Here is a 10,091-nt window from a genome sequence, read left to right as displayed (position 1 = left end):
TTCTTTCCCTTTAGAGCAGACAACCTGCTGCTCACCAAAGGCTGTGCTGTGAAGGCACAGATAGGGAGCAGTCTGGGCAGCCAGGCAGGGAGCATCCAGGTAGGACAGGCTGCATCACCAGTGAGGAGTGTTGGTGGCAATGCTTTCCCACACCTCAGCTCTGGCCATGCAGAGTAACTTCTAGAACAGCCCAAAATGCTGAAGAAACCTTTGTGATAGCACAGCTGGCACGATCCTGTGTCTGACTGCAGCCTCAGCAAACACAGGGGGCTGATTGAGGCAAAAGTCCAAACTAACTTGTCACCTGCAAGCAATTCAATTCGACCTTGCAACACATGGAATGATGCAGCTCGGGTCAGGAAACACATTCAAGAAGAGTTAATCCATGGGAATAAGAGGAATAGAAAGCTGTAGATATGCTCAGAGGCTGGAGCAGTGGGCCAATACCATCAGAAATCAAGAGACTAGGGCACAAAGGCTGCAGTGCGTTGGCATTTAGCTTTCAAAGTACTTTGTAATACCCTGCCCCACCCCTAGGATTTCTTTTTCTGAGACAGCACAATTTAGAGATGACAAGCAAAATGAGCAGTCCAGCAGTACTTGCTGGTTGGGTCTGTCAGGTGAGGGACAGATCACCTCTGTGGTGGTTAAGGCTATTAACAGCTTATAAGCAGGAAGGGGTCTGATTTTTTACACAGTCTGATAGTGATAAGACAAGGGGGAATGGCTTTAAACTAAAAGAGGGGAGATTTAGGTTAGATGTTAGGAAGAAATTCTTTACTCAGAGGGCAGTGAGGCGCTGGCACTGCTGCTGCGCAGAGCAACTGTGGGTGCCCTGTCCCTGTAGGTATTCAAGGCCAGAATGAGTGGGGCCCTGGGCAGTCTAAGATGGTGAGTTGCAGCCCTGTGTATGGCAGAGGGTTTGGAACTGGTTGGTCTTAAAGGTCCCCTCAAACCTAAGCCATTCTGTGATTTACAAAAGCATGGACCGAGGGCCTATGGTGGTGCTTTTGCCAAAAATTAGACCTAGAATATTCAGTTTCTTTTGTCAGAGGTTTTGCAAAGCCAACAACAGAACCGTATGGGAAAAAAGAAATCATCAAGGAATTGAGAAAGGTTCGTGATGGGAATGTATAACTGAAACACTAATGGCCCTGTCTGGGAGGAAGGGGGATCACTGCCTGAAGTGGTGCAGAAGTTGGAAGGGGTTCAGCACAGTGCCAGCCTGGGTGATGGCACAGAGGGGAGCGGTTGTGCTCAGGCTTGTTTTCTGCTGCTCCGGCTCACTTGGGTACTAATGAAGCACTGAGCTTACAAGAGCTGTCACTTCCCACCCCAGCCTACCCACAGTGTCTTGTTCTCATGCCCATTTCCCACCCAAAATCTTTATTCAGGAAGATCAATGTGGGTATGAGTGTGAACATCTGAACCAGGCACTTTTGTGAACTGGAATGCAGTAATGAGGAGCTGGAGCCCCTCTGCTGGCAAAGCCGTGGCCCTGCTCTGCCTGAGCACAGTGCTTTATTGGTGCCAAGTTTCGTTGTCTGTAGGATTGGTGACAGAAAACACACATTTCAAAGGCTGGCAGGAACACGTGAAATGCCACTTCTATTCAAGCAGTGTTGTTAGGCAAGGAAATGATTCTAAACAATGTTGCTGTACCAATCAAATGTGATTAAAGATGCTAAACCCCAAAGGAAGATGGGGCTGCAGCTGCCTCCAGGTGTGAGCCCACCACTGTGCTCATGGAAGGAGCAGGCAGCGGCCCAGGTAGGGTGAGTGCAGGATGTGCTTGGGTGCTGCTGCTGCTGCAGTACTTTTCCAGAGCTCTTTATGAAGAGTTCGGTGGTTTCTGTTTGCTTTGGTGGAATGGGATATTTTTTGCTTTGATTTTTAAAAAACATCAAACTTATAAGCAAAGACAGTGCGATGAAGCAGAAACCTCCACCTGGGCACACCCTCTCTTTGGGAAGGGTAAAGACAATCTGTTTAGATTTTCAGCTCTCATTCCTCAGGTTCAAACCCCACCCATAGCACCAACCGTCCCCAGGACTCCTGGCACACGTATAAAGCCAGACAGGCCAGGACACCCCTGGCAGTGTGCTGTGCATCACCAAGTGTTGGACTTCTTGTGGCAGAGACATCAGGAGCCACCATGTCAGGTCGAGGCTTCCAGGGGCTGAAGGAGCAGGCAGAAGGAGCTGCAAAAGATGCTGGTAAGGAGGATGAACATCACTGTCTATTTGCAGGGGGTCAGTTGCTGCTCTCACCTACACAGACCTAAATGTGAAGCTATGCTGCTAGCTCCATCAGAGGTGATAAGACCTCCATTTCACCACCACCAGTACAGACCAGGCCATAAAGATCCCAATGAAGAGCTGCTGCCCTGCTGTTGGGCAGGTCACACTGAGGCAGGGCATGGCTTCTCCTTCCCTCTCTGTTCCTGGGGCAGTTCCAGATCTCAGCTGGGCACAAACAGCCCCCACCAGCCTGCAGTGCTCAGCTGAGCACATTATCCTTCTGCTCTCCCCACACAGATCCTAAACTGGGTGGGTTGGGGGCACTGGGATCTTTCTTGGTGGAAATAACCTTTTGTGTGTAACATTACCTTGCTCAGTGTGGGTTTTTTTTTTTCATGCTTTGTGGAGTGTTTTAAGCTGCCCTGCTTCCAAGTCTTGGAATTCACCCTTACTGTTGGCTGTTTGGCCTGAATACCAATGGCCTGCTGGCGATACCCACATTGATTGCAATGCACTGTCTGAAACAAAAAATACAAGCGTGTTCCTGCTGTGTTCTTCTTCATCAGTGACCACCAGATCTTGCAGGCTTTGCAAACCTGTGCTTATGTTTCCCCCATACTCTCACATTGCAGGACCAAGTAGTGTGCATTGGGAGCCAGCCTTGCTGTGCCCATATATTACAGCTTCTCCTTTAAATGTAACAAATCACTGCATGCACAGCTCTTGATAGCACGCTCTTTTGTCCTTCGTTACAGCCAGTGCGTTGGGACGGGCCACTCAGGATGCAGTCAGCCAGATCACAGACGCCAGCCAGAAAGGTAGGTTTGGTGACTGTTATGGCCTTTCACAACACTGATGGGATAAGGTGGCAGATGTGTTCCTCGGTAGCTCTGCTCACCAGCAGACATCTCCCCCAGCCTCTGTCCCTCATAGGCAGCACTGAGCCCTGAGCCCATTTCTTAACACCAGACACTGGCAAGATATGCCTCTGTATTTTTATAGTGGGAATATGTTCTCCCCTCCCCTCACCTCCCCTTTATTTGCACTGAATGAAGTAGCTTGCACTTTTTTCAGGCCTTCTGCTTACGTGTTGCATTTCTCCCTCTCTTCCAGCTGTGGATAAGGCTTGTAAGACAGCGCAGGATGGTGTAGAAAAAGCAGCCGGACAAGCTGCAGAAGCAGTGTCTGGCTTTGGGAAAAAATGTGGATTTAAGAAATGATGTAGATGTAAGCAAACAGTATTGCATGTAAAATTCACCCTTGCAATTCCCGACTCTTCTGTTTAGGAAGCAAAAGCTATTTGAGATCTGGATAACTGCTCTCTCCCCACATGCAAAATCATAAGGCAGAATGCTCTCCTCATCCTTCCCATAGGGAAAAACACATCTCGGTGTGTCTTGTAACATCTGCTCACCATATTCTGTTCAAAGTGGACCATAAGGCTTTGGCAGTTACTGCCCTGCTCTTGTAGCAGTGCAACAGTGATTGCCACATCTGTTCAATGTACTCACAGAAACAGCAGAGCTGGTACTATTCTGGAGTACAGGAATATCCGTGTGATTAAACTCAGTTCCCTTCCAGTAATGAGAAGTTAAGCTGCTGTTGTATTTCCTATCAGTTGTTTGCTAATTCCATTTTGCTGTATTTCCAGAGTAACATAAATAAAATTACTATTAAGACTTTCACTACTAGGAGAGACATAGCCTCATTATGTGCTGGTTTTGTGTCACTGGGCTTTCTCCTTGGCCAGGAGCTGGTGATGGTGGGGCTTTGGGGAGCACCAACCTTCACTAATGCAGCCCTGGAAAAGGGCTGCTTACCACTGGGCACAGGGATTGCTTACGGGTTGCACAGGCACTGCACATGCTGAAAACCCCCAGAGGAACCTATAGGTGATACATCACCAGAGAGTAAACATAGCCCAGGGCTTTGCACAGCATCCCAGTGCAATGCTCACAGTCATTTAAGGCTCTAAAAGCCTGAATATTTACCCAAGTGCATGCTCACAGAAAAAGTACTGCACTATTGCACTCAGTTACCGGGCAACACTCCACAGTACTTAATTATTTAGTGCTTTCCATGGTTACTTCCCCAGTGGTGAAATCTTCAGAGGACAAGCACTCAGGCTTGGAATTTCACAGCTCCGTGCTGTGTTTGTGGTGGTCCATGCACAGGTCTTCAGTGCATCTTACTTTCTGCAAAGCACCACTCAGTCCACATTACCAAAACCCAAGTGGCTACGGTGGTTTTGCTTCCCATCAGAACCTTAGAAGACAGATACCATTCCCACTGCTTTGTGCTTGTGGAGCAGACTCTTGCAGTGCAGTTTCCTTGTCCCTGCAGCACTCTGCCTGGATGCATCCCAGCACAGTGCAGGGTGGGACACACATATCACAGCCCCTTTGTCCCAGGGGCAGATGATGTTGCACAGGACCTGTGAGTCTGAGTCACTTGCTGGCATGAATTTCTAGATCTAAACTGTAAAGCTTTGCTCCACAAATGGGGCTACAGCTTTGTTCACAGTGCTCTTTGGCCTTGAAGCATTCGGGTTCTCCTTCCCCTATGCTCCACAGAGGTGGCTGAGTCACAGCCTGGGACAATACATTCCCATCCCAATTAATGGCTCCAGATGGCACATGAAAGCTAAGCGCCAGTTACGGCCTCACATGCCACTGCCCAGAGGGACACGTGAACTGATCTGACACCTGAGCTCTCACATTCCCTCCCATTTGCTCCTGAGTGTGCCCTCAGCTGTCAGAGCCTCAAGGTGCCATGCAAAGGGGATTTGGGCATTTTGCCTGTGTGGGCCAGTGTCGCCATTAAATGCTTGAGGGCTGTTGAGACCTGCGGAAGGATCTTTAAATATTTTTCAAGCTGTGCCAGGGGAGATTCAGGCTGGACATTAGGAAATATTACTTCTCGGGAAGGGTGGTGAGGCACTGGAATGCACTGCCCAGGGAGGTGGTGGAGTCAATGACCATGGGGGTGTTCAAGAAATGTTTGGATATTGTGTTGAGGGATATGATTTAGCTGGGAAGTATTGGTGATGGTTGGACTGGATGATCCTCTGGGTCTTTTCCAACCTTGATAATTCTGTGATTCTGTGATTCTGAGGAACTGAGCAATGTGAGCGCCTTGTGCAGCTGCATGGTGGGGCCAAGTGTGTGCTCAGCATCAGAAGCAGCTCCGGCCTTTGGCTGTGACTGCAGCAGTGTGTCTGCTCAGGGTCATTCCCTTGACTGCCACCAGCACTGGGGACATCTCAGCCCATAGTCCAAAACGACGAAATGTCAGAACTGAGTCCACTGTCTCAGCTGTTCATAACAGCTTTCCATAGAATCACAGAATCATTAAGGTTGGAGAAGACCTCTAGGATCATCAGGGCCAGCCTTCAATCCACCCCCACCATGCCCACCAACCACGTCCCTCAGTGCCACATCTCCACGTTTCTTGGACACCCCCGGGGACAGTGATGGCACCACCTCCCTGGGCAGCCTGTGCCAATGCATCACCACTCCTTCTGAGAAGAGATTTTCCACATTGCCAACCTGAACATCCCCTGGCACTTACAATCATAGAATCACCAAGGTTGGAAAAGACCCCCAAGATCATCCAGTCCAACCACTCAGCTACCACAGGTATTTCCCTACTAAACCACATCCCTTAGTGCAACTGGGCCTGCTGCTGGCTGCAGGACCCACTGCCTCACACATCTGTCACCACCAGCAAGTGAGGCAGCAGCACAGAGCCAGGAAATTGCCACTTCCTGAACGTGGATCTGGCTGCAGATAGCCGAGGATGTTGTGGAGAACAATAGGTGAATGTTCTATAGCCCTGCTGTTGTGCAATAGGTTTCCACTGGCCTAATGCTGCTCTGGGTTATCCGAAGCATTTTGGGTTTTTACTGCACCGTAGAACCATTCTAAACTTCATCAGGTTCTCCTGAGGTCAAAGGCTTTGGTTTTTGTAACAAAATGGTTCCTTTTGTCTCATGCTGTTTTGTTTGCTTTATTTACTTGTTTGTTTCTCAGAAGTGTGTTTTGGTAGAAGCTGTTTTCCAACATGGTGAGTAATCTCTGCTGACAGAAGATAACATGATATGGAGATGCCCCTCCGTACCCTATTTAATTGAGCACAATGTCCTCTTGTATGTCAATGAGGATCTGCAGTGCTTGGAAGAAAAGTGATACTTTGCTGAAATGCAGGTGGGCAAATGGCAGAGGAGCTGTTGTTGAAGAAGTTAATTGTCTGGTGTGGAGAGAGACATCCCTGGAGCAGAAGGTCAAGCTGACCAGCCAGCATCTTCTTCTGGAGCAGGTTATGCTTTTTTTTCCTTTTCTTTTTCCCTTCAGCTCCAGCAACAACAGCTTCTCAGCAGTGGGAGATCCTTGTACATAGTGTGTTATAGCTGCTCTGTGTGTGAGCAGCTGGGCGGCACCATGAGCCCTCCCAAAGGGACTGGGGCAGGCTGGAGGGGGATGGATGCACTGCCTGGCCTGCTGCCTGCAGCTCCCAGGGCACAGGGCTAGCAGGGACAGGCTGCTGGGCAGTGTTATGACAGAGTACAAAACTGCTGGGTTCATCTCACACAACAATCATTTCAACACGTACTCTTCAAAAAAGCAGGGTTAGCTCCTCCCATTTGTTTTATAACTATGAGTTTAAGCCTGCCCGGAGGGGAAAAAAAGTGAGCAAGAATCCTCTGAAACTGGATACTTTTCTATGTAAGGCTTTGAAATACCAGAGCTAGTTTAGGCAATTCTTCAGCTGAGGACTGGGATGTTTTTTGGCCCTGGCAGCCTCCTGGGAAGGTTTTGTAAGGACAGCTGTGGAATGCACTCTGTTTACCAACTTTTTGCCATGGAAAACAAAGCTTTGATTCCTGGGCCATGGAAAACTTCTTCTGATGAATCCCCACCCCCTCTCTGGGGAGGAAAGCACAACAAACACTAATGCCTCTTCGCCCTTTTATGCCTGGCGTATTAATCACCGAGCAGGGCTCGCCGCGTCCCGCTCAGCCTGTGTTTGCCCTCTAACTACGGGGAGGAGTTTTGCTTTGTCTATATAAAGCTGCACTTTGCTGAACACTGTAACAGAACCAAACTTAGAGACTCGATCACCCATCCTCTGTGGGGAGAGCAGACCAGCAGAAGCCATGTTTGGGATTGGGAAGAAGCTCGCCGAGGAAGCAACGCAACAGGCCGAGAGCGCTGCGCAGGCGGCAGGTAAATATCATAGGCTGCTTTCCTTGTGCCTCCAACATGCTGTGGGCTTGTGGCCCTGCAGCGTGGGTGGATATCTCATGCATGAACACAGCTTTGCAGATGCTCTTCTTGAGGGTGTGGTTGACGTGGCTGCTGCTCTCAAACCCCAGTGGTGCTAGAGAGAGTGAGGGACCTGAATTAAATGCTGGCTTTCTGATGCTGCTTGCACCCCTTCACCAAGTGGGTGCCAGATGTGTTGAAGGGATGGGGATGGCAGAGAGCTGAGAGGGAAAATGAGGCCGTTTAGGTTTTGTATAACTTTTTAACAACTTTTTAAAACCTGAACAGCCATGTTAAATAGGAGCTCTGCAACACCGTGATGGATTTGCTTCTTGAAGCTCCAAGGTCTTTGATGTGCCCAGCTGATGCTGTAGCTGCTCATTCCATCCCAAGCCCTGACGCAGTTGTCGGGCTCAGGGCACCTGCAGCTTGTTTGGTGCTGTGATGCTTTCAGCCCCAGGATGAAGCAATGTACCATTTAGGTGAGCCACCGTCCGTAAAGCCCTCGCACAAAGACTGCTGTGATGCAATTCCTCAGAAGTCTGTGCTTCATACAATAGGAATAGCTGAGTTTACCTAATGGCATTCAGAGTGAAACTGGGCGCTGCAGGTGACCTCAAATGCAGTGGAAATACAACTTTAAGGACTTCTTCCTTAATATTATCTCCTAATGTGCAGATCCTCTAGGCAGTGCTCAATGAAGCAGACGGGAAACCTGCTGCTTATTTACTACTTGTCCCTGGGCCAGGTTCGCTAGGAAGAGGAAAGACCCCTCACCACTCCTGGTGACCCCATTTCCAAAGAATTTGAGGTGATTCTCAGAACATCTTCATGCTGAAGCATGGAAGGAAAACACTACGACTTTGGCAAGCACTCATGTTTGCAAATGAAAAATTCCTCTGGCTTTTGCTTTACGGCAGCCCTAGACATGCATGTTCTGTGGAGACTTTCATGCTCCTGCTCTATTTCTTAACATTAGAGGACCATTATCAATTTTTTCCTATGCCAGAAGACTGATGTGGGAGTGTTAGACATGGTATTTGTCTTCTTGAATTCTCCAAATCCCTCTTTAAATGAAAACAAAAAGGGGTTTTGTGTCGGTTCTGAAACTAGAATAATATCGTCCAACTGGTGGTTCTGCAACCATTAACTACGTCATCTCCAAAGTACTTCAGTTGTGCCCGCACGTACCCTGGAGGCTTAGTTCCATGAGCCCTTCTAAGTTTGGAGTGGCACAACTGGTCTTTGCTAGTAACTAAAATTAGCACCCGCCCAATAGCTCCTTAATTGATGCTGTTTTACTCCACAGTTAACACGGTGGGCCAGACTGTGCAGCAAGTAGTGGAACAGGCCAAGGATGCTGGTCAGAAAGGTAAGGTCACGTTTCTGCTGCTTTCATTGTCATTCCAGTGAAATCCCAGATGGGTCCCTCTATGGTTTCCCCTCTTCACCTCCCCTCCCACCCCCACCTGGTGGGGAAGAGGAACATACTGCAGTGATGCTGAAGTTACCTTTGTTTTTCTTTCTTTAAAAGCTCTGGATGAAGTCTACAAGGTCGCTGAAACCGGTGAAAAAGCTGTAAAAAACGTAGCGAATCAAGCAACTTCCTGGGGCAAAAGCTTTGGACAATGAAGATCACGTAACACCATGGAATGTATTCTTAAATAAATAAAACCCCATACCGTGTACATGTCTGGCACACATTCTTTGGGATTACTCTGACTGCACACATTAGAACAGTCAGCGATGTAGAAAGGTGGGATTACTGCCCTGCAGACTGCTGAAGTTGCTGTTAGTGCAGCCAGACAGTGTCAGAGCTGAGGGAAGGCTCTGTGTGGGCATGAAGTGGCCCAATCCAAATGGGCCGAGATAATTCATTCACATGAACTTCACCAAGAAGAGAATTTGCTACTGCCATCAGTAAGGAACTGGATACGACATTCTCACCAATTACTAAAGACGTAACTTAGAGGTCACTTACTTGGTATCTTGAAATGACAGCAGGAATTGTCACTGTGTAAGCACTTCTTCCTGACAGTGACAGGTGCCATCAATGAAAGTGGATGCAGGACTGACTTCATTGCTGGCATGAAAGGTGGTTGTTGTACTTGCCTTTCTGCACAGCAGGTATTTGCATTTAATAGCTGGCAGGAAGGAGTTAACAGTGAAAACTGTAGGTACCCTTATCCTTGCTGCTGGGAGGCTACAAGTGCCCACCACACTATTTGCTGTAGGCAGTAGGCATGGCTCAGAGCCATTACAAACCTGTGCTGTTTCCTTCAGCCCTGGTTAGGAAAAGCACAGTGAGGCAGTGGGTGGTGTTCTATCATTGCTAACAGCAACAGTGGGTTATCTTTGCTGGTGAAGACTTTTATGAGCGTGGCTTATACAGGCTCTTTGCTCAGTGTAACTAATGGTGGTGACTACACTGAAAAATAGCTTATTGTAGCTGAGAATTTGCTCTATCACACATGTAACTAACTTCAACCACCTTGTTGACTGCCAAGCCCACGAGACCTATCTGTAATTAGCAAGTGTACTGTGAAGATTGCATGGGTAGTAACCAGAAGCTTTTAGGTGAAACAGA

General features: G+C 48.3%; 1 protein-coding gene and 1 long non-coding RNA gene across 3 annotated transcripts; both read left to right on the top strand.

Annotated features, from left to right (window-relative positions):
* The first annotated feature begins 1,662 nt into the window (after window positions 1-1,662).
* LOC107315553 (uncharacterized) lies at window positions 1,663-3,925 on the top strand. 2 transcript variants are annotated; one of them, XR_014948489.1, is made up of 4 exons: window positions 1,663-1,770; window positions 2,139-2,216; window positions 2,996-3,058; window positions 3,354-3,925. It is a non-coding gene; the product is annotated as an uncharacterized LOC107315553 (long non-coding RNA). The 2 variants fall into 2 exon arrangements; XR_001555961.3 differs by having other exon boundaries at window positions 1,674-1,775; window positions 2,016-2,216.
* Window positions 3,926-7,331: 3,406 nt separating this feature from the next.
* On the top strand, window positions 7,332-9,192 carry LOC107315565 (uncharacterized). Its single transcript, XM_015866056.3, has 3 exons — window positions 7,332-7,465; window positions 8,814-8,876; window positions 9,039-9,192. Exons 1-3 carry the CDS (start codon window positions 7,396-7,398, stop codon window positions 9,134-9,136), a joined length of 231 nt encoding a protein of 76 aa, XP_015721542.1. The 5' UTR covers window positions 7,332-7,395; the 3' UTR covers window positions 9,137-9,192.
* The last annotated feature ends 899 nt before the right edge of the window (window positions 9,193-10,091 follow it).

The sequence above is a fragment of the Coturnix japonica genome, chromosome 8 (genome assembly GCF_054131305.1).
Source record: "Coturnix japonica strain WE chromosome 8, WE-NBRP24, whole genome shotgun sequence".
Taxonomy (NCBI): Eukaryota; Metazoa; Chordata; class Aves; order Galliformes; family Phasianidae; genus Coturnix; species Coturnix japonica.
This window is presented reverse-complemented; position numbering and strand designations above follow the sequence as displayed.